At 48.0% G+C, this 26,929-nt stretch overlaps 2 protein-coding genes and 1 pseudogene across 2 annotated transcripts in view; 1 reads left to right on the top strand and 2 right to left on the bottom strand.

The window, feature by feature from the left end:
* The window catches only part of slco3a1b (solute carrier organic anion transporter family member 3A1b), a 69,671-nt gene that overhangs the window by 27,460 nt on the left and 15,282 nt on the right, over positions 1–26,929 (bottom strand). The window contains exon 3 of the mRNA XM_045708826.1: positions 5,237–5,335. Within this exon, the coding sequence (XP_045564782.1) occupies positions 5,237–5,335 (99 nt within the window). The remainder of the gene's footprint in view (positions 1–5,236; positions 5,336–26,929) is intronic.
* On the bottom strand, positions 920–3,234 carry LOC106588101 (probable signal peptidase complex subunit 2; annotated as a pseudogene).
* On the top strand, positions 19,162–20,368 carry LOC106588108 (hatching enzyme 1.2-like). The gene has a single exon (XM_014176785.2). It carries the CDS (start codon positions 19,326–19,328, stop codon positions 20,121–20,123), a length of 798 nt encoding a protein of 265 aa, XP_014032260.2. The 5' UTR covers positions 19,162–19,325; the 3' UTR covers positions 20,124–20,368.

Genomic DNA, 26,929 nt, shown 5'->3' with positions numbered 1-26,929 from the left:
ATACCAGGTTAAACACATATAACACAGTCGGGATACCAGGTTAAACACAGTCAGGATACCAGGTTAAACACAGTCAGGATACCAGGTTAAACACATATAACACAGTCAGGATACCAGGTTAAACACACATAACACAGTCAGGATACCAGGTTAAACACACATAACACAGTCAGGATACCAGGTTAAACACACATAACACAGTCAGGATACCAGGTTAAAACACAGTCAGGATACCAGGTTAAACACACATAACACAGTCAGGATACCAGGTTAAACACATATAACACAGTCAAGATACCAGGTTAAACACAGTCAGGATACCAGGTTAAACACACATAACACAGTCAGGATACCAGGTTAAACACATAACACAGTCAGGATACAAAGTTAAACACATATAACAGAGACTAGACTGTTTGGTAATACATTTACATTTTAGTCATTTAGCAGACGCTCTTATCCAGAGCGACTTACAGTAGTGAATGCATACGTTTCATACATTTTTTTTTCTTTCTCCGTACTGGTCCCCCCGTGGGAATCGAACCCACAACCCTGGCGTTGCAAACACCATGCTCTACCAACTGAGCCACCACGGGACCAAGGTAACAAAATCCATAAACAGAAAAATACATGTAGAATTGCAAAGCTTTTTAAAATACACTAGTTACATTGAATAAGGCTTTCAGGACAAAAAAACATTAAACGTATTTGACATAATGTCCAACAAAAATGATCTGGTCATTCGCAGCATAAAATGTGGGGAAGAGAAGTAAAACAGTAAACGGACCAATCTCTTGATTTAGAACGACCATTCAATGGTGAAGATAAAAACAGATTTGATGAATCTTTGTTTTGAGTCGTCTTAGGGGTTCTTAAAAGCAATGTCTAGATGAGACTTGTATCAAGGTAAACATAGACTTTTATAACAACCAATAACTAATTCAAATGCACCCAGGACCATACAATACCAGTGTGCTCTACTGCGGTTTCTGCCAGTGTGGTGCAGCATTGTAAAGAAGGCTATGTCTGATCATTATTATTTTGTCTTCTTTTCAGTGGCCAAGGTATCATGGAGTTTTGACACACACTTTTCAAACTGGTCCATGACCAGGTGTTCCGTTCCGGTCAAAGAAAGCCCCCAACAGACTTTGAGATCTCTTGCACCCCCGCGTGTGTTTGGACTTCCTATCTGTGAAGGACACTCTTAGTGTGTACTGGTCATCAAACCTTTTCAGACTAGATGAAAGCTACCAAGCGTGGTCAGGGTCCATGCCAGCGGGGTCCTTCTGGACAGAAACAAGGAAGATGTCCTTTTCTTGGTAGGAGGTGTATAAGGTTAGAATGCCCATCATTATGAAATACGATATGACACAGATTGGCAGGACTGGCTTGGACTCAGGGAATGGATAAAGGAAGTCCCAAATTAAAGCTATGATGGCGAAGAGGCAGGAGATTGTGCAAATAAGGAGACGTCCGTCTACGAGATTGAAGATCTCTGCGTAACCATACTTCTCCAAGAGGACCTTCTTCGCTGCACCATCCCATTTGTCAATCTTCACAGTCAGGATACCAGGGGGGACACATATATCCTCTCTTCGTTCCTACCAGGTGACGTGGATCCTCTCTTCGTTCCTACCAGGTGACGTGGATCCTCTCTTCGTTCCTACCAGGTGACGTGGATCCTCTCTACGTTCCTACCAGGTGACGTGGATCCTCTCTTCGTTCCTACCAGGTGACGTGGATCCTCTCTTCGTTCCTACCAGGTGACGTGGATCCTCTCTTCGTTCCTACCAGGTGACGTGGACCCTCTCTTCGTTCCTACCAGGTGACGTGGATCCTCTCCTCGTTCCTACCAGGTGACGTGGATCCTCTCTTCGTTCCTACCAGGTGACGTGGATCCTCTCCTCGTTCCTACCAGGTGACGTGGATCCGCTCTTCGTTCCTACCAGGTGACGTGGATCCTCTCTTCGTTCCTACCAGGTGACGTGGATCCTCTCTTCGTTCCTACCAGGTGACGTGGATCCTCTCTTCGTTCCTACCAGGTGACGTGGATCCTCTCTTCGTTCCTACCAGGTGACGTGGATCCTCTCTTCGTTCCTACCAGGTGACGTGGATCCTCTCTTCGTTCCTACCAGGTGACGTGGATCCTCTCTTCGTTCCTACCAGGTGACGTGGACCCTCTCTTCGTTCCTACCAGGTGACGTGGATCCTCTCTTCGTTCCTACCAGGTGACGTGGATCCTCTCTTCGTTCCTACCAGGTGACGTGGATCCTCTCCACGTTCCTACCAGGTGACGTGGATCCTCTCCTCGTTCCTACCAGGTGACGTGGATCCTCTCTTCATTCCTACCAGGTGACGTGGATCCTCTCTTCGTTCCTACCAGGTGACGTGGATCCTCTCTTCGTTCCTACCAGGTGACGTGGATCCTCTCTTCGTTCCTACCAGGTGACGTGGATCCTCTCTTCGTTCCTACCAGGTGACGTGGAGAGGATCTATGTCTGCACCACGTATTCTCACTACTGGTGTCCCCCAGGGCTCGGTTCTAGGCCCTCTCCTCTTCTCTCTATACACCAAGTCACTCAGCTCTGTCATATCCTCACCTGGTGTCTCCTATCACTGCTATGAGGATGGACCTCTCCTCTTCTCTCTATAGACCAAGTCACTCAGCTCCGTCATATCCTCTCATGGTCTCTCCTATCACTGCTATGAGGATGACACTCGACTACTTTTCTCCTTACCCTCTTCTGACACCCAGGTGGCGACACGCATCTCTGCGTGCCTGGCAGATATCTCAGCTTGGATGTCGGCCCACCACCTCAAGCTCAACCTCGACAAGACGGAACTCCTCTTCCTCCCAGGGAAGGCCTGTCCACTCAAAGACCTCTCCATCATGGTTGACAACTCCACAGTGTCACCCTCCCAGAGTGCAAAGAACCTTGGCGTGACCCTGGACAACACCCTGTCGTTCTCTGCAAACATCAAAGCAGTGACCCTACTCCTGCAGGTTCATGCTCTACAACATCCGTAGAGTACGACCCTACCTCACACAGGAAGCGGAACATCCGTAGAGTACGACCCTACCTCACACAGGAAGCGGAACATCCGTAGAGTACGACCCTACCTCACACAGGAAGCGGAACATCCGTAGAGTACAACCCTACCTCACACAGGAAGCGGAACATCCGTAGAGTACGACCCTACCTCACACAGGAAGAGGAACATCCGGAGGAACATCGCGTAGAGTACGACCCTACCTCACACAGGAAGCGGAACATCCGTAGAGTACGACCCTACCTCACACAGGAAGCGGAACATCCGTAGAGTACGACCCTACCTCACACAGGAAGCGGAACATCCGTAGAGTACGACCCTACCTCACACAGGAAGCGGAACATCCGTAGAGTACGACCCTACCTCACACAGGAAGCGGAACATCCGTGAGAGTACGACCCTACCTCACACAGGAAGCGGAACATCCGTAGAGTACGACCCTACCTCACACAGGAAGCGGAACATCCGTAGAGTACGACCCTACCTCACACAGGAAGCGGAACATCCGTAGAGTACGACCCTACCTCACACAGGAAGCGGAACATCCGTAGAGTACGACCCTACCTCACACAGGAAGCGGAACATCCGTAGAGTACGACCCTACCTCACACAGGAAGAGGAACATCCGTAGAGTACGACCCTACCTCACACAGGAAGCGGAACATCCGTAGAGTACGACCCTACCTCACACAGGAAGCGGAACATCCGTAGAGTACGACCCTACCTCACACAGTGAGCGGCGCAGGTCCTAATCCAGACGCTTGTCATTTCCCTTCTGGACTACTGCAACTCGCTGTTGGCTGGGCTGCTCGCTTGTCATCTCCCTTCTGGACTACTGCAACTCGCTGTTGGCTGGGCTCTCGTTGTCATTTCCCTTCTGGACTACTGCAACTCGCTGTTGGCTGGGCTGCTCGCTTGTCATCTCCCTTCTGGACTACTGCAACTCGCTGTTGGCTGGGCTGCTCGCTTGTCATCTCCCTTCTGGACTACTGCAACTCGCTGTTGGCTGGGCTGCTCGCTTGTCATTTCCCTTCTGGACTACTGCAACTCGCTGTTGGCTGGGCTGCTCGCTTGTCATCTCCCTTCTGGACTACTGCAACTCGCTGTTGGCTGGGCTGCTCGCTTGTCATCTCCCTTCTGGACTACTGCAACTCGCTGTTGGCTGGGCTGCTCTCTTGTGCCATCAAACCCCTGCAACTTATCCAGAATTCCAGTTGACGCCCACATCCACTACAAGACCATGGTGCTACGGAACAGCAAGAGGAACTCCCCCTCCCTACCTTCAGGCTGTGCTTAAACCCTACCTCAGGTCTCTTGGCCTTCTCACCCCTACTTTATTGAGGAAAAGTGTACATCCTATGGCTGTGATATGTGGTTGTCCCACCTAGCTATCTTAAAATGAACGCACTAACTGTAAGTCGCTCTGGATAAGAGCGTCTGCTAAATGACTAAAATAAAAAAATGTAAGATTATATATATACAGCAGAGACTCCAGGAGGAACTAAGATTATATATATACAGCAGAGACTCCAGGAGGAACTAAGATTATATATATACAGCAGAGACTCCAGGAGGAACTAAGATTATATATATACAGCAGAGACTCCAGGAGGAACTAAGATTATATATATATACAGCAGAGACTCCAGGAGGAACTAAGATTATATATATATACAGCAGAGACTCCAGGAGGAACTAAGATTATATATATATACAGCAGAGACTCCAGGGGGAACTAAGATTATATATATACAGCAGAGACTCCAGGAGGAACTAAGATTATATATATATACAGCAGAGACTCCAGGGGGAACTAAGATTATATATATATACAGCAGAGACTCCAGGGGGAACACTGTTTTTGTCACACAGCAGTAGAAACCAAGGAAAAGATAGACACATTGCTACATATGGTGGAGAATGCAGCCAGAAGTTGAGAGGTGGAGAAGTCGTGGTGTGTATTGTACCATGTTGTCTGAATGGGAGACATACCAAGTAGGCTATGCTTGCATGTGTGTTAAACATGTTCTGACAAAGGGATCACTTCCATATACTTCAAATGATCAATATGTTGCAGTACAATGCCACATTACTGTATTAAAGACATTGTTAGGTTTGGTCTCCTTTTGGAATGGACAGGAATTGACACCAACTCTGGACATATTACTAGGTAATAGGTACTGACTTGTGTCGATGAAGACAGCGTCCACATAGACTTTGGTGCAGAGGGATCCTAATATGAAGCCACAGGCTGGGCCAAACACCAGCGTGGAAAATACTATACCTGAAGAGAAACACACACAGGACACTTTCAAAATAACATCCACAACGTCAAAAAGACACTTTAATAATAACATCCACAACGTCAAAAAGATACTTTAATAATAACATCCACAACTGTCACGGCTGTCAAAAGGAGAGGACCAAGGTGCAGCGTGTGTCTCGTTCCACATTTTTATTTAATCCGTGAAACTATGCAATACATAAAATACATAAAATAACTGAATAGAACAAAACAACAAACCGTGACGCAGAGGAGAAACAAAACTACTCAAAAATAATCACCCACAAAACCCAGGAAGAAAAACCCCTACTTAAGTATGATCTCCAATTAGAGACAACGAGGACCAGCTGCCTCCAATTGGAGATCATCCCAAACAAAACCAACATAGAAATACAAAAACTAGAACCCAAGAACATAGAAATAGAAAACATAGAAAAACACAAAACACCCCCTGTCACGCCCTGACCTACTCTACCATAGAAAAGAACCTCTTACTATGGTCAGGACGTGACAACAACGTCAAAAAGACACTTTAATAATAACATCCACAACGTCAAAAAGACACTTTCCATTGTTAATAAGGTCACGTTTAGACAGATTTATACTAAAACAAAAGTAACCTTTCATTACTTTCCAGTGAAATCAGAAAAATATACCTTCCCTGGTTTTATACAGTTGGACGACCGTATGTTGCAATCATTTCCTTAGAGCTGCAATATGTCACTTTTTGTTGAGACCCGACCAAATGCACAGAATTGTGAGTTATAGATCCGTCATTCGCATTGAAAGCAAGTCTAAGAAGCGGTAGATCTGTTCTATGTGCGCTATTTCTATGCTTTCTGTTCTGAAGTGTAGTTTTTGTATCTTGTACTTGTGGTTTTGGACACCAGCTTCAAACAGATGAAAATACAACATTCTTGGTTGTGTAAAAGATATTTCCCAGCGGTTTAGATGGCACAGTGATTCTCTACACCAGACCTGCTTGTTTTATCACATTAACTGAAATTAGATTAACTATTAGAATTTTAGCAACCAGGAAATGGCAGAGTGATTTCTACATAGAGCATCTTTAAAAGTTAGTTATTTTAAGAAATATAAATATTTTCAGTTCTATGTCTAAGCCGCAAGAGGGCGGCAGTACTCTCCACATCTCTCTGACCAGGACCCTGTAAACCCTTAACATGATGCCACGACCCTGCACATCTCTCTGACCAGGACCCTGCACATCTCTCTGACCAGGACCCTGTAGTGTATCATCAGATCCCTGACAGCTCAGCATCATAACTTACAGTTAGTTACACGTCATGTCCTGTTGTCATCAGATCCCTGGCAGCTCAGCATCAAGATGAGAGGGCCAGGGAGAACATCTCCTGATGAAATCATTGGCCACTCTAACCAACGGATCACTCGTCACTTTATTAAGGACGTGAGCGTTTATGTTTCCTCCTGCTTGGTGTGCGCCCAATGCAAGGCCCCTAGGCACCTGCCCAGAGGGAAGTTACAGCCCTTACCCGTTCCACAACGGCCTTGGTCGCACCTGTCGGTGGATTTCCTGATCGATCTTCCTCCCTCACAGGGTAACACCACGATCCTGGTCGATGTGGACCGGTTTTCTAAGTCCTGCCGTCTCCTCCCTTTGCCTGGTCTCCCTGCGGCCCTTGAGACCGCGGAGGCCCTGTTTACACACATCTTCCGGCACTACGGGGTGCCTGAGGACATAGTATCTGATCGAGGTCCCCAGTTCACGTCAAGGGTCTGGAGGGCGTTCATGGAACATCTGGGGGTCTCGGTCAGCCTTACCTCGGGTATTCACCCCGAGAGTAACGGGCAGGTGGAGAGAGTGAACCAGGATGTGGGTAGGTTTCTGCGGTCTTATTGCTAGGACCTGGCCGGGGGGAGTGGGCAGCGTTCGTGCCCTGGGTAGAGATGGCCCGGAACTCGCTCCGCCACTCCTCCACTAACCTCTCTCCCTTCCAGTGCGTACTGGGGTACCAGTCGGTTCTGGCGCCTTGGTATCAGAGCCAGATCGAGGCTCCTGCGGTGGACGACTGGTTTAGGCGTGCTGAGGAGACATGGAGACTGAACGTGGTTTGGTACAGGTTACAGCTTCCCCCCGATTACCGTATTAACCCCTCGTTCCATGTGTCTCTCCTCAGGCTGGTGGTGGCTGGTCCACTCCAGGAGTCTGAGGTGTGGGATGTTTCTCCGCCCCCTCTGGACATCGAGGGGGCCCTGGCATATGAAGTTCGATCCATACTGGATTCGAGGCATCGGGCGAGGGGCCTTCAGTACTTCGTCGAGTGGGAGGGGTACGGTCCAGACGAGAGATGCTGGGTGCCGGTGGAGGACGTGTTAGACCCATCAATGCTGCGGGAGTTCCACCGTCTCCATCCGGATCGCCCTGCGCCTCACCCTCCGGGTCGTCCCCGAGGCCGGTGTCGTCGCGCTGCTGGAGCCGCGAGTCAAGGAGGGGGTACTGTCACGACTTCCGCCGAAGTCGGTCCCTCTCCTTATTCGGGAGGTGTTCGACGGGTGAAGTCACCGGTCTTCTAGCCATCGCCGATCCACCTTTCATTTTCCATTTGTTTTGTCTTTGTTTTCTACACACCTGGTTTCATTCCCCAATTACATGTTCATGTATTTAACCCTCTGTTTCCCCCATGTTTTTGTGCGTGATTGTTTCTATGTTCATTCGGTACGTTATGGCTGGTTTTCTACGGGTGCTGTTTTCACCCGTGCGTAATTGATTACCGTTTATTGTTGGTCGAGTGTATTGTTACCTTGTGCCTTTATTTTGAGTAAAGTATGTTGCTCACTCATTTTGCTCTCCTGCGCCTGACTTCATGCACCAGCTACACCCACCAACTGACACCTACACTGTGAATGTTTAAATTACATATTCAATATAGACAAGAAACATACAATAATACGTTTATCTATTGTTGTGACTCAGATGAAGAACAGATCAAATTTGATGACCAATTTATGCAGAAATCGAAGTAATTCCAAATGGTTCACATACTTTTTCTTGCCACTGTATGTTGTTTGTTGTTGAATACTGAAAGCTGAACGAGAGACCTCGGTTTATAGTTTTTTAATGAGTTGTTTCCTAGTAAACTTTGTTTTTATATATTTGTATTTATTTTGGATCCTTCGGCTTGTTGGGCTTAGTTCCTGTGTGCGTTGCTGTCAAACATACACAAGCTACTGGGGAACCCACAGCTGCCTACTTTTTCCATTTTCTTCCACCCCAGTAGCAGGACGCCGCTCTGGTCTGGTGGAAGTGTCGCCGCCGTGTTGGCTCTCCACAGTCGACTGGCCGGTGCTCGGCAGGGATCCATCCCCGCAGGGCTCTCCTCCTTCCCTGGAGAACGGAGCTGTTCTCAACCCGACCAACCAGCCATGGAGATACGTCACTCGCCGTGGAGGTCGAAGAAAGCTGGAGTCTCCTTGGAGATGTTGAGCCCGGACCTGCCTAGAAGGCCAGCATCCCGGAGTCGCCTCTTCACTGTTGACGTTGAGACTGGTGTTTTGCGGGTACTATTTAATGAAGCTGCCAGTTGAGGACTTGTGAGGCGTCTGTTTCTCAAACTAGACAATCTAATGTACTTGTCCTCTTGCTCAGTTGTGCACAGGGGCCTCCCACTCCTCTTTCTATTCTGGTTAGAGACAGGTTGCACTGTTCTGTGAAGGGAGTTGTACACAGAGCTGTACGAGATCTTAAGTTTCTTGGCAATTTCTCGCATGGAATAGCCCTCATTTCTCAGAACAAGAATAGACTGACAAGTTTCAGAAGAAAGTTCTTTGTTTCTAGCCATTTTGAGCCTGTAACCAAACCCACAAATGCTGATGCTCCAGATACTCAACTAGTCTAAAGCAGGCCAGTTTTATTGCTTCTTTAATCAGAACAACAGTTTTCAGCTGTGCTAACATAATTGCAAAAGGCTCTTCTAATGATCAATTAGCCTTTTAAAATTATAAACTTGGATTATCTAAGACAACGTGCCATTGGAACACAGGAGTGATGGTTGCTGATAATGGGCCTCTGTACACCTATGTAGATATTCCATAAAGCAAAATCTGCCGCTTCCAGCTACAATAGTAATTTACAACATTAACAATGTCTACGCTGTATTTCTGATCAATTTGATGTTATTTTAATGGATCAAAAATGTGCTTTTCTTTCAAAAACAAGGACATTTCTAAGTGACCCCAAACTTTTGAATATACCTTTATTATTCCCCAAACCCTACCACCCCTCCCCCAATTGGAGTAAACTAATGAACAGTAACACTTAGGTTTCTACCTTCAGTTCATACATACTATACACATTTTACAGACACAATCTATCTTACAATATTTATATTTTGTTTGTTTTTAGTCCTGGCCTTCCTCTATTTCTGATGTCCGTCCAGTTTGATTTCTATTTGTAACTATTTCACAACATTTCTGAACCTATATACATTTTACAGACCCCCGTATGTTTTACATTGGTAATTAGTCTTGTTGTTATTAGTCCCACACTTCAGCTCCATTCAACTCCTCCCATCTATCTCTTAACTATTGTTGTCTATCAACTATGACAAGCCACCGGGGTCTGCCAATCTGGATGGAAAATAACTGACGATAATAGCGGACGATATTGCCAATCCTATTTGCCATATATTCAATTTAAGCCTACTAGAGAGCGTGTGCCCTCAGGCCTGGAAGGAAGCTAAAGTAATCCCGCTACCCAAGAATAGTAAAGCTCCCTTTACTGGCTCAAATAGCCGACCAATCAGCCTGTTACCAACCCTTAGTAAACTTCTGGATAAAATTTTGTTTGACCAGATACAATGCTATTTCACAGTTAACAAATTGACAACAGACTTTCAGCACGCTTTTAGAGAAGCACACTCAACAAGCACAGCACTTACACAAATGACTGATGATTGGATGAGAGAAACTGATGATAAAAGTATTGTGGGGGTTGTCTTGTTAGACTTCAGTACAGCTTTGACATGATCGATCAAAGTCTGGTGCTGAAAAAAAGTATGTGTTCTGGCTTTACACCCCCTGCTATAATGGCTTTACACCCCCTGCTATAATGGCTTTACACCCCTGCTATAATGTGGATAAAGAGTTACTTGTCTAATAGAACACAGAGGGTGTTCTTTAATGGAAGCCTCTCAAAGATAATCCAGGTAGAATCAGGAATTCTCCAAGGTAGCTGTTTAGGCCCCTTACTTTTTTCAATCTTTACTAACGACATGCTTTGAGTAAAGCCAGTGTGTCTATGTGTGTGCGGATGACTCAACACTGTACACGTCAGCTACCACAGCGACTGAAATGACTGCAACACTCAACGAAGAGCTGCAGTTAGTTTTAGAATGGGTGGCAGGGAATAAGTTAGTCCTAAATATTTCCAAAACTAAAAGCATTGTATTTGGGACAAATCATTCACTAAAGCCTAAACTTCATCTACAACTAGTAATGAATAATGTGGACATTTAGCAAGTTCAGATGACTTAACTGCTTGGAGTAACCCTGGATTGTAAACTGTCATGGTCAAAACATATAGATACAACAGTAGCTAAGATGGGGAGAAGTCTGTCCATAATAAAGTGCTGCTCTGCCTTCTTAACAGCATTATCAACAAGGCAGGTCCTACAGGCCCTAGTTTTGTCGCACCTTGACTACTGTTCAGACGTGTGGTCAATTGCAGTCGGCTCAGAACAGGGCAGCACGGCTGGCCCTTGGATGTACACAGAGAGCTAACATTATTGACATGCATGTCAATCTCGCATGGCTCAAAGTGGGAGATTGACTTCATCACTACTTGTTTTTGTAATAGGTGTTGACAAGCTGAATGTACCGAGCTGTCTGTTTAAACTACTGGCACACAGCTCGGACCCCCATGCATACCCCACAAGACATGCCACCAGAGGTCTCTTCACAGTCCCCAAGTCTAGGGGCCTCATTTATAAAAATGTTCTTAGATTTATACTTGAACTTAGTCGTAAGATGATTTCCGACAGTGTGCTCACGTTGGATTCATAAAAGATACTGAGCATAAAAAACTTTGCTTACGCAGGTTCTAAGAAGCCCATTTGGTTCTAAGAAGCCCATTTGGTTCTAAGAAGCCCATTTGGTTTTAAGAAGCCCATTTGGTTCTGAGAAGCCCATTTGGTTCTAAGAAGCCCATTTGGTTCTGAGAAGCCCATTTGGTTCTGAGAAGCCCATTTGGTTCTAAGAAGCCCATTTGGTTCTGAGAAGCCCATTTGGTTCTGAGAATCCCATTTGGTTCTAAGAAGCCCATTTGTAACTTACGCTCCTGTGATCTATAAATCTCTAATTAACTTTAAATTGATGGCACCTGAACGTGCCTTACAATCAGCAATTTCCCCTTATAGAATGTCGGCACAGATGAGGGTTTAGTCAGGAATAGCCATGGACCAAAACAGAAAAGATAACTTTGTGGAAGACGAGATCACGGCGATGGTAGAGGAGATTGAAGACAGGCAACACGTATTATTCGGTGGACTAAATAGTGGGTTGACAAACAGGTAGCTTGGAAGTGTGTCGCTACTAGAGTTTGGCCGATTATGATTTTTCAATGCCGATTTGATTATTGGAGGACCAAAAAAAGCCGATACCGATTAATCAGACGATTTTTATATATATATTTGTAATAATGACAATTACAACAATACTGAATGAACTATGAACACTTTTATTTTAACTTAATATAATACAGAAATAAAATCAATTTAGTCTCAAATAAATAATTAAACATGTTCAATTTGGTTTAAATAATGCAAAAACACAGTGTTGAAGACAGTAAAAGTGCAATATGTGCCATGTAAAAAAGCTAACGTTTAAGTTCCTTGCTCAGAACATGTTTGTTTAAAGAGAAGGATCAAGGCGCAGCGTGAGTATCGTTCCACATCTTTATTAATATGTGAAACTATGCAAGACATACAATAAACTATAAACAAAACAACAAACCGTGACGACAGAGGGTGCAAGATGCACTAACTCAAAATAATCTCCCACAAACACAGGTGGGAAAAACAACTACTTAAATATGATCCCCAATTAGAGACAACGATGACCAGCTGGCTCTAATTGGGAATCATACAAAAACCCCAACATAGAAAAAAGAAACTAGAACACAACATAGAAATAAATAAACTAGATAAACCCCCCAGTCACGCCCTGACCTACTCTACCATAGAAAATAAGAGCTCTCTATGGTCAGGATGTGACAGCTCAGAACACGAGAACATATGAAAGCTGGTGGTTCCTTTTAACATGAGTCTTCAATATTCTTCAGGTAAGAAGTTTTAGCTTGTATTTATTAATTGGACTATTTCTCTCTATACCATTTGTATTTCATAGACCTTTGACAATTGGATGTTCTTATAGGCACTATAGTATTGCCATCCTAATTACAGGAGTTGATAGGCTTGAAGTCATAAACAGCGCTGTGCTTCAAGCGTTGCGAAAAGCTGCTGGCAAACTGAGGAAAGCTTTGTTTGAATGAATGCTTACGAGCCTGCTGCTGCCTACCACTGCTCAGTCAGACTGCTCTATCAAATCATAGACTTAATTATAATATATTAAACACACAGAAATACGAGCCTTTGGTCATTAATATCGTTAAATCCGGAAACTATCATTTCAAAAACAATGAACCGTTCCGTATTTTATCTAACGGGTGGCATCCCTAAGTCTAAATATTGCTGTTACATTGCACAACGTTCAATGTTATGTCATAATTGTGTAAAATTCTGGCAAATTAATTACGGTCTTTGTTAGAAAGAAATGGTCTTCACACAGTTCGCAATGAGCCAGGCGACTCAAACTGCTGCATGTACCCTGACTCTGCAACGAGCCAGGCAGCCCAAACTGCTGCATATACCCCGACTCTGCAACGAGCCAGGCGGCCCAAACTGCTGCATATACCCCGACTCTGCAACGAGCCAGGCAGCCCAAACTGCTGCATATACCCCGACTCTGCAACGAGCCAGGCAGCCCAAACTGCTGCATATACCCTGACTCTGCAACGAGCCAGGCAGCCCAAACTGCTGCATATACCCCGACTCTGCAACGAGCCAGGCGGCCCAAACTGCTGCATATACCCTGACTCTGCAACGAGCCAGGCGACCCAAACTGCTGCATATACCCCGACTCTGCAACGAGCCAGGCGGCCCAAACTGCTGCATATACCCTGACTCTGCAACGAGCCAGGCAGCCCAAACTGCTGCATATACCCTGACTCTGCAACGAGCCAGGCGACCCAAACTGCTGCATATACCCCGACTCTGCAACGAGCCAGGCAGCCCAAACTGCTGCATATACCCCGACTCTGCAACGAGCCAGGCAGCCCAAACTGCTGCATATACCCTGACTCTGCAACGAGCCAGGCGGCCCAAACTGCTGCATATACCCTGACTCTGCAACGAGCCAGGCGGCCCAAACTGCTGCATATACCCCGACTCTGCAACGAGCCAGGCGACCCAAACTGCTGCATATACCCCGACTCTGCAACGAGCCAGGCGGCCCAAACTGCTGCATATACCCCGACTCTGCAACGAGCCAGGCGACCCAAACTGCTGCATATACCCCGACTCTGCAACGAGCCAGGCGACCCAAACTGCTGCATATACCCGGACTCTGCAACGAGCCAGGCAGCCCAAACTGCTGCATATACCCTGACTCTGCAACGAGCCAGGCGACCCAAACTGCTGCATATACCCCGACTCTGCAACGAGCCAGGCGGCCCAAACTGCTGCATATACCCCGACTCTGCAACGAGCCAGGCGGCCCAAACTGCTGCATATACCCCGACTCTGCAACGAGCCAGGCAGCCCAAACTGCTGCATATACCCTGACTCTGCAACGAGCCAGGCGACCCAAACTGCTGCATATACCCCGACTCTGCAACGAGCCAGGCAGCCCAAACTGCTGCATATACCCTGACTCTGCAACGAGCCAGGCAGCCCAAACTGCTGCATATACCCTGACTCTGCTTGCACTGAACGCAAGAGAAGTGACACAATTTCAGGCACCGCGTTGATTATATGCAACACAGGACAAGCTAGTTAAACTAGTAATATCATCAACCATGTGTAGTTAACTAGTGATTATGTTAAGATTGATTGTTTTTTTATAAGATAAGTTTAATGCTAGCTAGCAACTTACCCATGGCTTCTTTCTGCCTGCACTCGCGTAACAGGTGGTCAGCCTGCCACGCAGTCTCCTTGTGGATTGCAATAGAATCGGCGTCCAAAAAATGCCGATTACCGATTGTTATGAAAACTTGAAATCGGCCCTAATTCGACCTCTAGTCGCTGCTGCAGTGAACGAGGTGGGGCAGCAAGACAGAACTGTGGCTGATGTGAAAAATAAATGGTCTGTCCTTAAACTGCAAGGGGAAGGAAATGGTCTGTCCTTAAACTGCAAGGGGAAAGAAATGGTATGTCCTTAAACTGCAAGGGGAAAGAAATGGTCTGTCCTTAAACTGCAAGGGGAAAGAAATGGTCTGACCTTAAACTGCAGGGGGAAAGAAATGGTCTGACCTTAAACTGCAAGGGGAAAGAAATGGTCTGACCTTAAACTGCAAGGGAAAAGAAATGGTCTGACCTTAAACTGCAAGGAGAAAGAAATGGTCTGACCTTAAACTGCAAGGGGAAAGAATAGCCTGACATAACCAGCAGGAAAATCCCTGACGTGAAGTCTAGACTCTGAGTAGAGAAGATCATTTCAGTCAGGTTTTATAAATAACTACTTATAGGTGGTGTTCTGCGTCAGTCAGACTTCAGATCAGAATCGACTGAGGGACATATGGCTGATCTCCATCATACTACTGACTGGGGGACATATGGCTGATCTCCATCATACTACTGACTGAGGGACATATGGCTGATCTCCATCATACTACTGACTGGGGGACATATGGCTGATCTCCATCATACTACTGACTGGGGGACATATGGCTGATCTCCATCACACTACTGCCTGAGGGACATATGGCTGATCTCCATCACACTACTGACTGAGGGACATACGGCTGATCTCCATCATACTACTGACTGGGGGACATATGGCTGATCTCCATCACACTACTGCCTGAGGGACATATGGCTGATCTCCATCACACTACTGCCTGAGGGACATATGGCTGATCTCCATCACACTACTGACTGAGGGACATATGGCTTATCTCCATCACACTACTGACTGGGGGACATATGGCTGATCTCCATCATACTACTGACTGAGGGACATATGGCTGATCTCCATCACACTACTGACTGAGGGACATATGGCTGATCTCCATCACACTACTGACTGGGGGACATATGGCTGATCTCCATATCATACTACTGACTGGGGGACATATGGCTGATCTCCATCACACTACTGACTGAGGGACATATGGCTGATCTCCATCATACTACTGACTGGGGGACATATGGCTGACCTCCACCATACTACTGACTGGGGGACATATGGCTGATCTCCATATCATACTACTGACTGGGGGACATATGGCTGATCTCCATCACACTACTGACTGAGGGACATATGGCTGATCTCCATCATACTACTGACTGGAGGACATATGGCTGATCTCCATCACTCTACTGACTGAGGGACATATGGCTGATCTCCATCATACTACTGATTGAGGGACATATGGCTGATCTCCATCACACTACTGACTGAGGGACATATGGCTGATCTCCATCATACTACTGACTGGGGGACATATGGCTGATCTCCATCACACTACTGACTGAGGGACATATGGCTGATCTCCACCATACTACTGACTGGGGGACATATGGCTGATCTCCATATCATACTACTGACTGAGGGACATATGGCTGATCTCCATCACACTACTGACTGAGGGACATATGGCTGATCTCCATCATACTACTGACTGAGGGACATATGGCTGATCTCCATCATACTACTGACTGGGGGACATATGGCTGATCTCCATCATACTACTGACTGAGGGACATATGGCTGATCTCCATCATACTACTGACTGAGGGACATATGGCTGATCTCCATATCATACTACTGACTGGGGAACATATGGCTGATCTCCATCATACTACTGCCTGAGGGACATATGGCTGATCTCCATATCATACTACTGACTGGGGAACATATGGCTGATCTCCATCATACTACTGACTGAGGGACATATGGCTGATCTCCATCATACTACTGACTGGGGGACATATGGCTGATCTCCACCATACTACTGACTGGGGGACATATGGCTGATCTCCACCATACTACTGACTGGGGGACATATGGCTGATCTCCATATCATACTACTGACTGGGGAACATATGGCTGATCTCCATCATACTACTGACTGGGGGACATATGGCTGATCTCCACCATACTACTGACTGGGGGACATATGGCTGATCTCCACCATACTACTGACTGGGGGACATATGGCTGATCTCCATATCACACTACTGACTGGGGGACATATGGCTGATCTCCATCATACTACTGACTGGGGGACATATGGCTCATCTCCATCACACTACTGACTGGGGGACATATGGCTGATCTCCATCATACTACTGACTGAGGGACATATGGCTGATCTCCATCACACTACTGACTGAGGGACATATGGCTGATCTCCACCATACTACTGACTGGGGGACATATGGCTGATCTCCATATCATACTACTGCCTGAGGGACATATGGCTGATCTCCATCACACTACTGACTGAGGGACATATGGCTGATCTCCATCATACTACTGACTGAGGGACATATGGCTGATCTCCATCATACTACTGACTGAGGGACATATGGCTGATCTCCATCATACTACTGACTGAGGGACATATGGCTGATCTCCATATCATACTACTGACTGGGGGGACATATGGCTGATCTCCATCACACTACTGACTGGGGGACATATGGCTGATCTCCATATCATACTACTGACTGGGGGACATATGGCTGATCTCCATCACACTACTGACTGGGGGACATATGGCTGATCTCCATATCATACTACTGACTGGGGGGACATATGGCTGATCTCCATCATACTACTGACTGGGGGACATATGGCTGATCTCCATCATACTACTGACTGAGGGACATATGGCTGATCTTCATCATACTACTGACTGAGGGACATATGGCTGATCTCCATATCATACTACTGACTGAGGGACATTTGGCTGATCTCCATGCACCTGGATGGATAAATGGATGTGCTTTTCATTTATCACCTGTAACTTTAATGAAGATATAACAGTATATTTGGGTAATAGGACGGCTATTTCACAATCCATAAACTATGAGAACAGGGTGTTTCCTGCAAACAAAGCAACTTAAACCCCTAGTGAGGACTGTTTAAGACAACATGGCTAAGAGAGGTCCATCAGTGAGCTAGTCCCACCCAAAATAACCCTAATGGATGAGCTGAAGACTGGATCAGCTGGAAACCAACCTGTGTGTGTGTGTGTGTGTGTGTGTGTGTGTGTGTGTGTGTGTGTGTGTGTGTGTGTGTGTGTGTGTGTGTGTGTGTGTGTGTGTGTGTGTGTGTGTGTGTGTGTGTGTGTGTGTGCGTGCGCGTGCCTGTGCCTGTGTGTGCAGGCCCGGTTCTAGCATTTTGTGGGGCCCCCCACCAAGGGATCCAAAAAATATTGTGGCCCCTCTCTTGAACGTTAAAGTACATGCCCTGCAGTTCTACACATTTTGCCATGTTAACCCCTAACCCCTAACCCTAACCCCTAACCCCTACTCCTAACCCTAACCCCTAACCCTAACCCCAAACCCCAACCCCTAAACCCTAATCCCTAACCCTAACCCCTAACCCTAACCCCTAACCCTAACCCTTAACCCCTAACCCTAACCCTTAACCCCTAACCCCTAACCCTAACCCCTAACCCTAACCCCTACTCCTAACCCCTAACCCTAACCTCTAACCCTAACCCCTAACCCCAAACCCTAAACCCTAATCCCTAACCCCTAATCCTAACCCCTAATCCTAACCCCTAACCCTAACCCCTAATCCTAACCCTAACCCCTAACCCCTAATCCTAACCCCTAACCCCTAATCCTAACCCCTAACCCTAACCCCTAATCCTAACCCCTAACCCCTAACCCTAACCCTAACCCCTAACCCTAACCCCTACTCCTAACCCCTAACCCTAACCTCTAACCCTAACCCCTAACCCCAAACCCTAAACCCTAATCCCTAACCCCTAATCCTAACCCCTAATCCTAACCCCTAACCCTAACCCCTAATACTAACCCCTAATCCTAACCCCTAACCCTAACCCTAACCCCTAATCCTAACCCCTAACCCTAACCCATGTTAATGATATCTGAGTCATACTGACAAATAAAATCTAAACATTGTTAGCTGACAAGGCTGACTGAGGGTCAGTGACTGACAGAACAAGTGAAAAACGGCTGATGCACAGCCACATTTAAAACGTGCACCTTGTGTATTCTACTAATTTAACTCTCAACAGTAAGTTGAGACCCCGACTGAGTTCCCTCCCCCCCAAAAAAAAATAATATGGTTCCATGTTTGGGGTCGGCGACCGCTCATGTCGCTTATGCCAGCAGCCAGCCCTGTGTGTCTTTCCAGTAGTCCTAATGGTGGATTTAAAGAAAAACTCCAGCCTAGTAAGTTAATCCTTGTGTAAACTGTAGGTGGAGTCCTCCCTTCACGAGTTGATTTAAAACTAACAACATGGACCCCAACCCTTAATCCTCCTGCAGACACACCTATAGAGGTCTGTATAAAAGCCAAGGACTGACCAGACAGAATCACACATCAAGAATCAAGACTCAAGGAGTCATCCAGAGTATCTCTACTGCCAGATCCAAGGAGTCATCCAGAGTATCTCCACTGCCAGATCCAAGGAGTCATCCAGAGTATCTCCACTGCCAGATCCAAGGAGTCATCCAGAGTCTGCCCACACACTGAAATGGAGCAAAGCCCCTCTCTCGCCATCCTGCTGCTGGTACTGGGCCTCTCTCAGGCCCAAATGGACCACAGTGGACCAGCCATGTGGACAGACCACCTTGAGGCTGTAGACATCACTGAGAGAATTCTGAGCGCTAATAACGGCTCTGATGAGATGCTGATGGAGGGAGACCTGGTGGTACCAAGAACCAGAAACGCCATGCTGTGCATGCAAGGAGGAAACAGCTGCCTGTGGAACAAAGCCTCTAGTGGATATGTCGAAGTGCCCTACGTAACAGAAGACAGCAGATTCACTCCCTCCGACAGGAAGGAGATTGAGGACGCCGTCCAGTCGTTCCACAGCAAGACCTGCGTTCGCTTTGTGCCACGTGGCAACCAGAAAGACTACATCAGCTTTGAGAGTCTGAACGGCTGTTACTCCTCTCTCGGGAGAATTGGAGGGAAACAGACGGTCTCTGTTAACAGCGTCGGCTGCATCTTTCTCGGCGTCATACAGCACGAGACCCTCCACGCTCTGGGATTCCAGCACGAGCAAACCAGGAGCGACCGTGAACAGTACGTCAGGATCAACTGGAGTAATATCGATTCTGGCATGGCCTACAACTTCGATAGACAAAACACCAACAACCTGAACACTCCCTATGACTACAGCTCTGTCATGCACTACGGAAAAACAGCCTTCTCTATCAACGGGTTGGACACCATCACCCCCATCCCCAACCCCAACGTGTCCATCGGCCAGAGACAGGGGTTGTCCACCACTGACATCCTGAGGATCAACCGACTCTACAGCTGCTGAGAGGAAGACGTCAAGTCACAGGACGAGGAGAGTGAGGGGAAGATGTCTACAATACATCTGACACATTATCCAGTGTCCTGTTCGTTCAAATCATCAGCCCGTGTGTTATTCACAATAATTCACGTCTTCTCATGGCTTATTGCCTTATCGTATTTAGATGAAATAAATATTTTGTAGTACAGAACAATGTAGTTTTCTGTATCACTTTGGATTGAAACATAGAAATAAAAGCATTTGAAAAAACATTATTGAATCTTCTTGTGTTTTTCTGATGACACATGTTTCCTCCGATGTTTCTGGAAGTTGCTGGTAGCCTGGTTCTAGCCTGCTGGTAGCCTGGTTCTAGCCTGCTGGTAGCCTGGTTCTAGCCTGCTGGTAGCCTGGTTCTAGCCTGCTGTTAGCCTGGTTCTAGCCTGCTGTTAGCCTGGTTCTAGTCTGCTGGTAGCCTGGTTCTAGTCTGCTGGTAGCCTGGTTCTAGCCTGCTGTTAGCCTGGTTCTAGCCTGCTGGTAGCCTGGTTCTAGTCTGCTGGTAGCCTGGTTCTAGCCTGCTGGTAGCCTGGTTCTAGCCTGCTGTTAGCCTGGTTCTAGTCTGCTGTTAGCCTGGTTCTAGCCTGCTGGTAGCCTGGTTATAGACTGCTGGTAGCCTGGTTCTAGTCTGCTGGTAGCCTGGTTCTAGTCGCTGGTAGCCTGGTTCTAGTCTGCTGGTAGCCTGGTTCTAGTCTGCTGGTAGCCTGGTTCTAGCCTGCTGGTAGCCTGGTTCTAGCCTGCTGGTAGCCTGGTTCTAGTCTGCTGGTAGCCTGGTTCTAGTCTGCTGGTAGCCTGGTTCTAGCATAATGGTAGCCTGGTTCTAGCCTGCTGGTAGCCTGGTTCTAGCATAATGGAAGCCTAGTTCTAGCCTGCTGGTAGCCTGGTTCTAGTCTGCTGGTAGCCTGGTTCTAGCCTGCTGGTAACCTGGTCCTAACCTGCTGGTAGCCTGGTTATAGTCTGCTGGTAGCCTGGTTCTAGCCTGCTGGTAGCCTGGTTCTAGCCTGCAGGTAGCCTGGTCCTAACCTGCTGGTAGCCTGGTTCTAGTCTGGCGGTAGCCTGGTTCTAGCCTGCTGGTAGCCTGGTTATAGTCTCCTGGTAGCCTGGTTCTAGTCTGCTGATAGCCTGGTTCTAGTCTGCTGGTAGCCTGGTTCTAGCCTGGTTCTAGTCTGCTGTTAGCCTGGATCTAACATAATGGTAGCCTGGTTCTAGCTTGCTGGTAGCCTGGTTCTAGTCTGCTGGTAGCCTGGTTCTAGCCTGCTGGTAGCCTGGTTCTAGCCTGCTGGTAGCCTGGATCTAGTCTGCTGGTAGCCTGGTTCTAGCCTGCTGGTAGCCTGGTTCTAGTCTGGCGGTAGCCTGGTTCTAGCCTGCTGGTAGCCTGGATCTAGCATAATGGTAGCCTGGTTCTAGTCTGCTGGTAGCCTGGTTCTAGTCTGGCGGTAGCCTGGTTCTAGCCTGCTGGTAGCCTGGATCTAGCATAATGGTAGCCTGGTTCTAGTCTGCTGGTAGCCTGGTTCTAGTCTGCTGGTAGCCTGGTTCTAGCCTGCTGGTAGCCTGGTTCTAGTCTGGTGGTAGCCTGGTTCTAGTCTGCTGGTAGCCTGGTTCTAGCCTGCTGGTAGCCTGGTTCTAGCCTGCTGTTAGCCTGGTTCTAGTCTGCTGTTAGCCTGGTTCTAGCCTGCTGGTAGCCTGGTTATAGACTGCTGGTAGCCTGGTTCTAGTCTGCTGGTAGCCTGGTTCTAGTCGCTGGTAGCCTGGTTCTAGTCTGCTGGTAGCCTGGTTCTAGTCTGCTGGTAGCCTGGTTCTAGCCTGCTGGTAGCCTGGTTCTAGCCTGCTGGTAGCCTGGTTCTAGTCTGCTGGTAGCCTGGTTCTAGTCTGCTGGTAGCCTGGTTCTAGCATAATGGTAGCCTGGTTCTAGCCTGCTGGTAGCCTGGTTCTAGCATAATGGAAGCCTAGTTCTAGCCTGCTGGTAGCCTGGTTCTAGTCTGCTGGTAGCCTGGTTCTAGCCTGCTGGTAACCTGGTCCTAACCTGCTGGTAGCCTGGTTATAGTCTGCTGGTAGCCTGGTTCTAGCCTGCTGGTAGCCTGGTTCTAGCCTGCAGGTAGCCTGGTCCTAACCTGCTGGTAGCCTGGTTCTAGTCTGGCGGTAGCCTGGTTCTAGCCTGCTGGTAGCCTGGTTATAGTCTCCTGGTAGCCTGGTTCTAGTCTGCTGATAGCCTGGTTCTAGTCTGCTGGTAGCCTGGTTCTAGCCTGGTTCTAGTCTGCTGTTGGCCTGGATCTAACATAATGGTAGCCTGGTTCTAGCTTGCTGGTAGCCTGGTTCTAGTCTGCTGGTAGCCTGGTTCTAGCCTGCTGGTAGCCTGGTTCTAGCCTGCTGGTAGCCTGGATCTAGTCTGCTGGTAGCCTGGTTCTAGCCTGCTGGTAGCCTGGTTCTAGTCTGGCGGTAGCCTGGTTCTAGCCTGCTGGTAGCCTGGATCTAGCATAATGGTAGCCTGGTTCTAGTCTGCTGGTAGCCTGGTTCTAGTCTGGCGGTAGCCTGGTTCTAGCCTGCTGGTAGCCTGGATCTAGCATAATGGTAGCCTGGTTCTAGTCTGCTGGTAGCCTGGTTCTAGTCTGCTGGTAGCCTGGTTCTAGCCTGCTGGTAGCCTGGTTCTAGTCTGGTGGTAGCCTGGTTCTAGTCTGCTGGTAGCCTGGTTCTAGCCTGCTGGTAGCCTGGTTCTAGTCTGGCGGTAGCCTGGTTCTAGCCTGCTGGTAGCCTGGATCTAGCATAATGGTAGGCTGGTTCTAGTCTGCTGGCAGCCTGGTTCTATTCTGCTGGTAGCCTGGTTCTAGCCTGCTGGTAGCCTGGTTCTAGCCTGCTGGTAGCCTGGATCTAGCATAATGGTAGGCTGGTTCTAGTCTGCTGGCAGCCTGGTTCTATTCTGCTGGTAGCCTGGTTCTAGTCTGGCGGTAGCCTGGTTCTAGCCTGCTGGTAGCCTGGTTCTAGCCTGCTGGTAGCCTGGTTCTAGTCTGGCGGTAGCCTTGTTCTAGCCTGCTGGTAGCCTGGTTCTAGTCTGCTGGTAGCCTGGTTCTAGCCTGCTGGTAGCCTGGTTCTAGCATAATGGTAGCCTGGTTCTAGTCTGCTGGCAGCCTGGTTCTATTCTGCTGGTAGCCTGGTTCTAGTCTGGCGGTAGCCTGGTTCTAGCCTGCTGGTAGCCTGGTTCTAGCCTGCTGGTAGCCTGGTTCTAGTCTGGCGGTAGCCTTGTTCTAGCCTGCTGGTAGCCTGGTTCTAGTCTGCTGGTAGCCTGGTTCTAGCCTGCTGGTAGCCTGGTTCTAGCATAATGGTAGCCTGGTTCTAGCCTGCTGGTAGCCTGGTTCTAGCCATGCTGGTAGCCTTGTTCTAGCATAACTGTAGCCTGGTTATAGTCTGCTTTTAGCCTGGTTCTAGCCTGCTGGTAGCCTGGTTATAGTCTCCTGGTAGCCAGGTTCTAGTCTGCTGGTAGCCTGGTTCTAGCATAATGGTAGCCTGGTTCTAGCCTGCTGGTAGCCTGGTTCTAGCCTGGCGGTAGGCTGGTTCTAGCATAATGGTAGCCTGGTTATAGTCTGCTGGTAGCCTGGTTCTAGCCTGCTTTTAGCCTGGTTCTAGCCTGGCGGTAGCCTGGTTCTAGCATAATGGTAGCCTGGTTATAGTCTGCTGGTAGCCTGGTTCTAGCCTGCTTTTAGCCTGGTTCTAGTGTGCTGGTAGCCTGGTTATAGTCTGCTGGTAGCCTGGTTCTAGCCTGCTGGTCGCCTGGTTCTAGTCTGGCGGTAGCCTGGTTCTAGCCTGCTGGTAGCCTGGATCTAGCATAATGGTAGCCTGGTTCTAGTCTGCTGGTAGCCTGGTTCTAGTCTGCTGGTAGCCTGGTTCTAGCCTGCTGGTAGCCTGGTTCTAGTCTGGCGGTAGCCTGGTTCCAGTCTGCTGGTAGCCTGGTTCTAGCCTGCTGGTAGCCTGGTTCTAGTCTGGCGGTAGCCTGGTTCTAGCCTGCTGGTAGCCTGGATCTAGCATAATGGTAGCCTGGTTCTAGTCTGCTGGTAGCCTGGTTCTAGCCTGCTGGTAGCCTGGTTCTAGCATAATGGTAGCCTGGTTCTAGCCTGCTGGTAGCCTGGTTCTAGCCATGCTGGTAGCCTTGTTCTAGCATAACTGTAGCCTGGTTATAGTCTGCTTTTAGCCTGGTTCTAGCCTGCTTTTACCCTGGTTCTAGTCTGCTGGTAGCCTGGTTCTAGTCTGCTGGTAGCCTGATTCTAGTCTGCTGGTAGCCTGGTTCTAGTCTGCTGGTAGCCTGGTTCTAGTCTGCTGGTAGCCTGGTTCTAGCCTGCTGGTAGCCTGGTTATAGTCTCCTGGTAGCCAGGTTCTAGTCTGCTGGTAGCCTGGTTCTAGCATAATGGTAGCCTGGTTCTAGCCTGCTGGTAGCCTGGTTCTAGCCTGGCGGTAGGTTGGTTCTAGCATAATGGTAGCCTGGTTATAGTCTGCTGGTAGCCTGGTTCTAGCCTGCTTTTAGCCTGGTTCTAGCCTGGCGGTAGCCTGGTTCTAGCATAATGGTAGCCTGGTTATAGTCTGCTGGTAGCCTGGTTCTAGCCTGCTTTTAGCCTGGTTCTAGTGTGCTGGTAGCCTGGTTATAGTCTGCTGGTAGCCTGGTTCTAGCCTGCTGGTAGCCTGGTTCGAGTCTGCTGGTAGCCTGGTTCCAGCATAATGGTAGCCTGGTTATAGTCTGCTGGTAGCCTGGTTCTAGCCTGCTGGTAACCTGGTTCTAGTCTGCTGGTAGCCTGGTTCTAGTTTGCTTGTAGCCTGGTTATAGCCTGCTGTTAGCCTGGTTCTAACCTGCTGTTAGCCTGGTTCTAGTCTGCTGGTAGCCTGGTTCTAGTCTGCTGGTAGCCTGGTTCTAGCCTGCTGGTAGCCTGGTTCTAGTCTGCTGGTAGTCTGGTTCTAGTCTGCTGTTAGCCTGGTTCTAGCCTGCTGGTAGCCTGGTTCTAGCCTGCTGGTAGCCTGGTTCTAGCATAATGGTAGCCTGGTTCTAGCCTGCTGGTAGCCTGGTTCTAGTCTGCTGGTAGCCTGGTTCTAGCCTGCTGGTAGCCTGGTTCTAGTCTGCTGGTAGCCTGGTTCTAGTCTGCTGGTAGCCTGGTTCTAGTTTGCTTGTAGCCTGGTTCTAGCCTGCTGTTAGCCTGGTTCTAACCTGCTGTTAGCCTGGTTCTAGTCTGCTGGTAGCCTGGTTCTAGTCTGCTGGTAGCCTGGTTCTAGCCTGCTGGTAGCCTGGTTCTAGTCTGCTGGTAGCCTGGTTCTAGTCTGCTGTTAGCCTGGTTCTAGCCTGCTGGTAGCCTGTTTCTAGCCTGCTGGTAGCCTGGTTCTAGCATAATGGTAGCCTGGTTCTAGCTTGCTGGTAGGCTGGTTCTAGTCTGCTAGTAGCCTGGTTCTAGTCTGCTGTTAGCCTGGTTCTAGCCTGCTGGTATCCTGGTTCTAGTCTGCTGGTAGCCTGGTTCTAGTCTGCAGGTAGCCTGGTTCTAGTCTGCTGGTAGCCTGGTTCTAGTCTGCTGGTAGCCTGGTTGTAGTCTGCTGGCAGCCTGGTTCTAGTCTGCTGGTAGCGTGGTTCTAGTCTGCTGGTAGCCTGGTTCTCTGGTCATTAGGCCTCTGTAGTCACTGTGTAATTAGGCCTCTGTAGTCACTGTGTCATTAGACCTCTGTAGTCACTGTGTCAGTAGACCTCTGTAGTCACTGTGTCATTAGGTCTCTGTAGTCACTGTGTCATTAGGCCTCTGTAGTCACTGTGTCATTAGGTCTCTGTAGTCACTGTGTCATTAGGCCTCTGTAGTCACTGTGTCATTAGGTCTCTGTAGTCACTGTGTCATTAGGCCTCTGTAGTCACTGTGTCATTAGGTCTCTGTAGTCACTGTGTCATTAGGTCTCTGTAGTCACTGTGTCATTAGGCCTCTGTAGTCACTGTGTCATTAGGTCTCTGTAGTCACTGTGTCATTAGGTCTCTGTAGTCACTGTGTCATTAGGTCTCTGTAGTCACTGTGTCATTAGACCTCTGTAGTCACTGTGTCATTAGGCCTCTGTAGTCACTGTGTCATTAGGTCTCTGTAGTCACTGTGTCAGTAGACCTCTGTAGTCACTGTGTCATTAGGTCTCTGTAGTCACTGTGTCATTAGGCCTCTGTAGTCACTGTGTCATTAGACCTCTGTAGTCACTGTGTCATTAGGTCTCTGTAGTCACTGTGTCATTAGGTCTCTGTAGTCACTGTGTCATTAGGTCTCTGTAGTCACTGTGTTATTAGACCTCTGTAGTCACTGTGTCATTAGACCTCTGTAGTCACTGTGTCATTAGGCCTCTGTAGTCACTGTGTCAGTAGGCCTCTGTAGTCACTGTGTCATTAGGTCTCTGTAGTCACTGTGTCATTAGGCCTCTGTAGTCACTGTGTCATTAGACCTCTGTAGTCACTGTGTTATTAGGTCTCTGTAGTCACTGTGTCAGTAGACCTCTGTAGTCACTGTGTCATTAGGCCTCTGTAGTCACTGTGTCATTAGGTCTCTGTAGTCACTGTGTCAGTAGACCTCTGTAGTCACTGTGTCATTAGGTCTCTGTAGTCACTGTGTCATTAGGCCTCTGTAGTCACTGTGTCATTAGACCTCTGTAGTCACTGTGTCATTAGGTCTCTGTAGTCACTGTGTCATTAGGCCTCTGTAGTCACTGTGTCATTAGGTCTCTGTAGTCACTGTGTCATTAGGCCTCTGTAGTCACTGTGTCATTAGGTCTCTGTAGTCACTGTGTCATTA

This window comes from Salmo salar, chromosome ssa26 (genome assembly GCF_905237065.1).
Source record: "Salmo salar chromosome ssa26, Ssal_v3.1, whole genome shotgun sequence".
Classification (NCBI taxonomy): Eukaryota; Metazoa; Chordata; class Actinopteri; order Salmoniformes; family Salmonidae; genus Salmo; species Salmo salar.
This window is presented reverse-complemented; position numbering and strand designations above follow the sequence as displayed.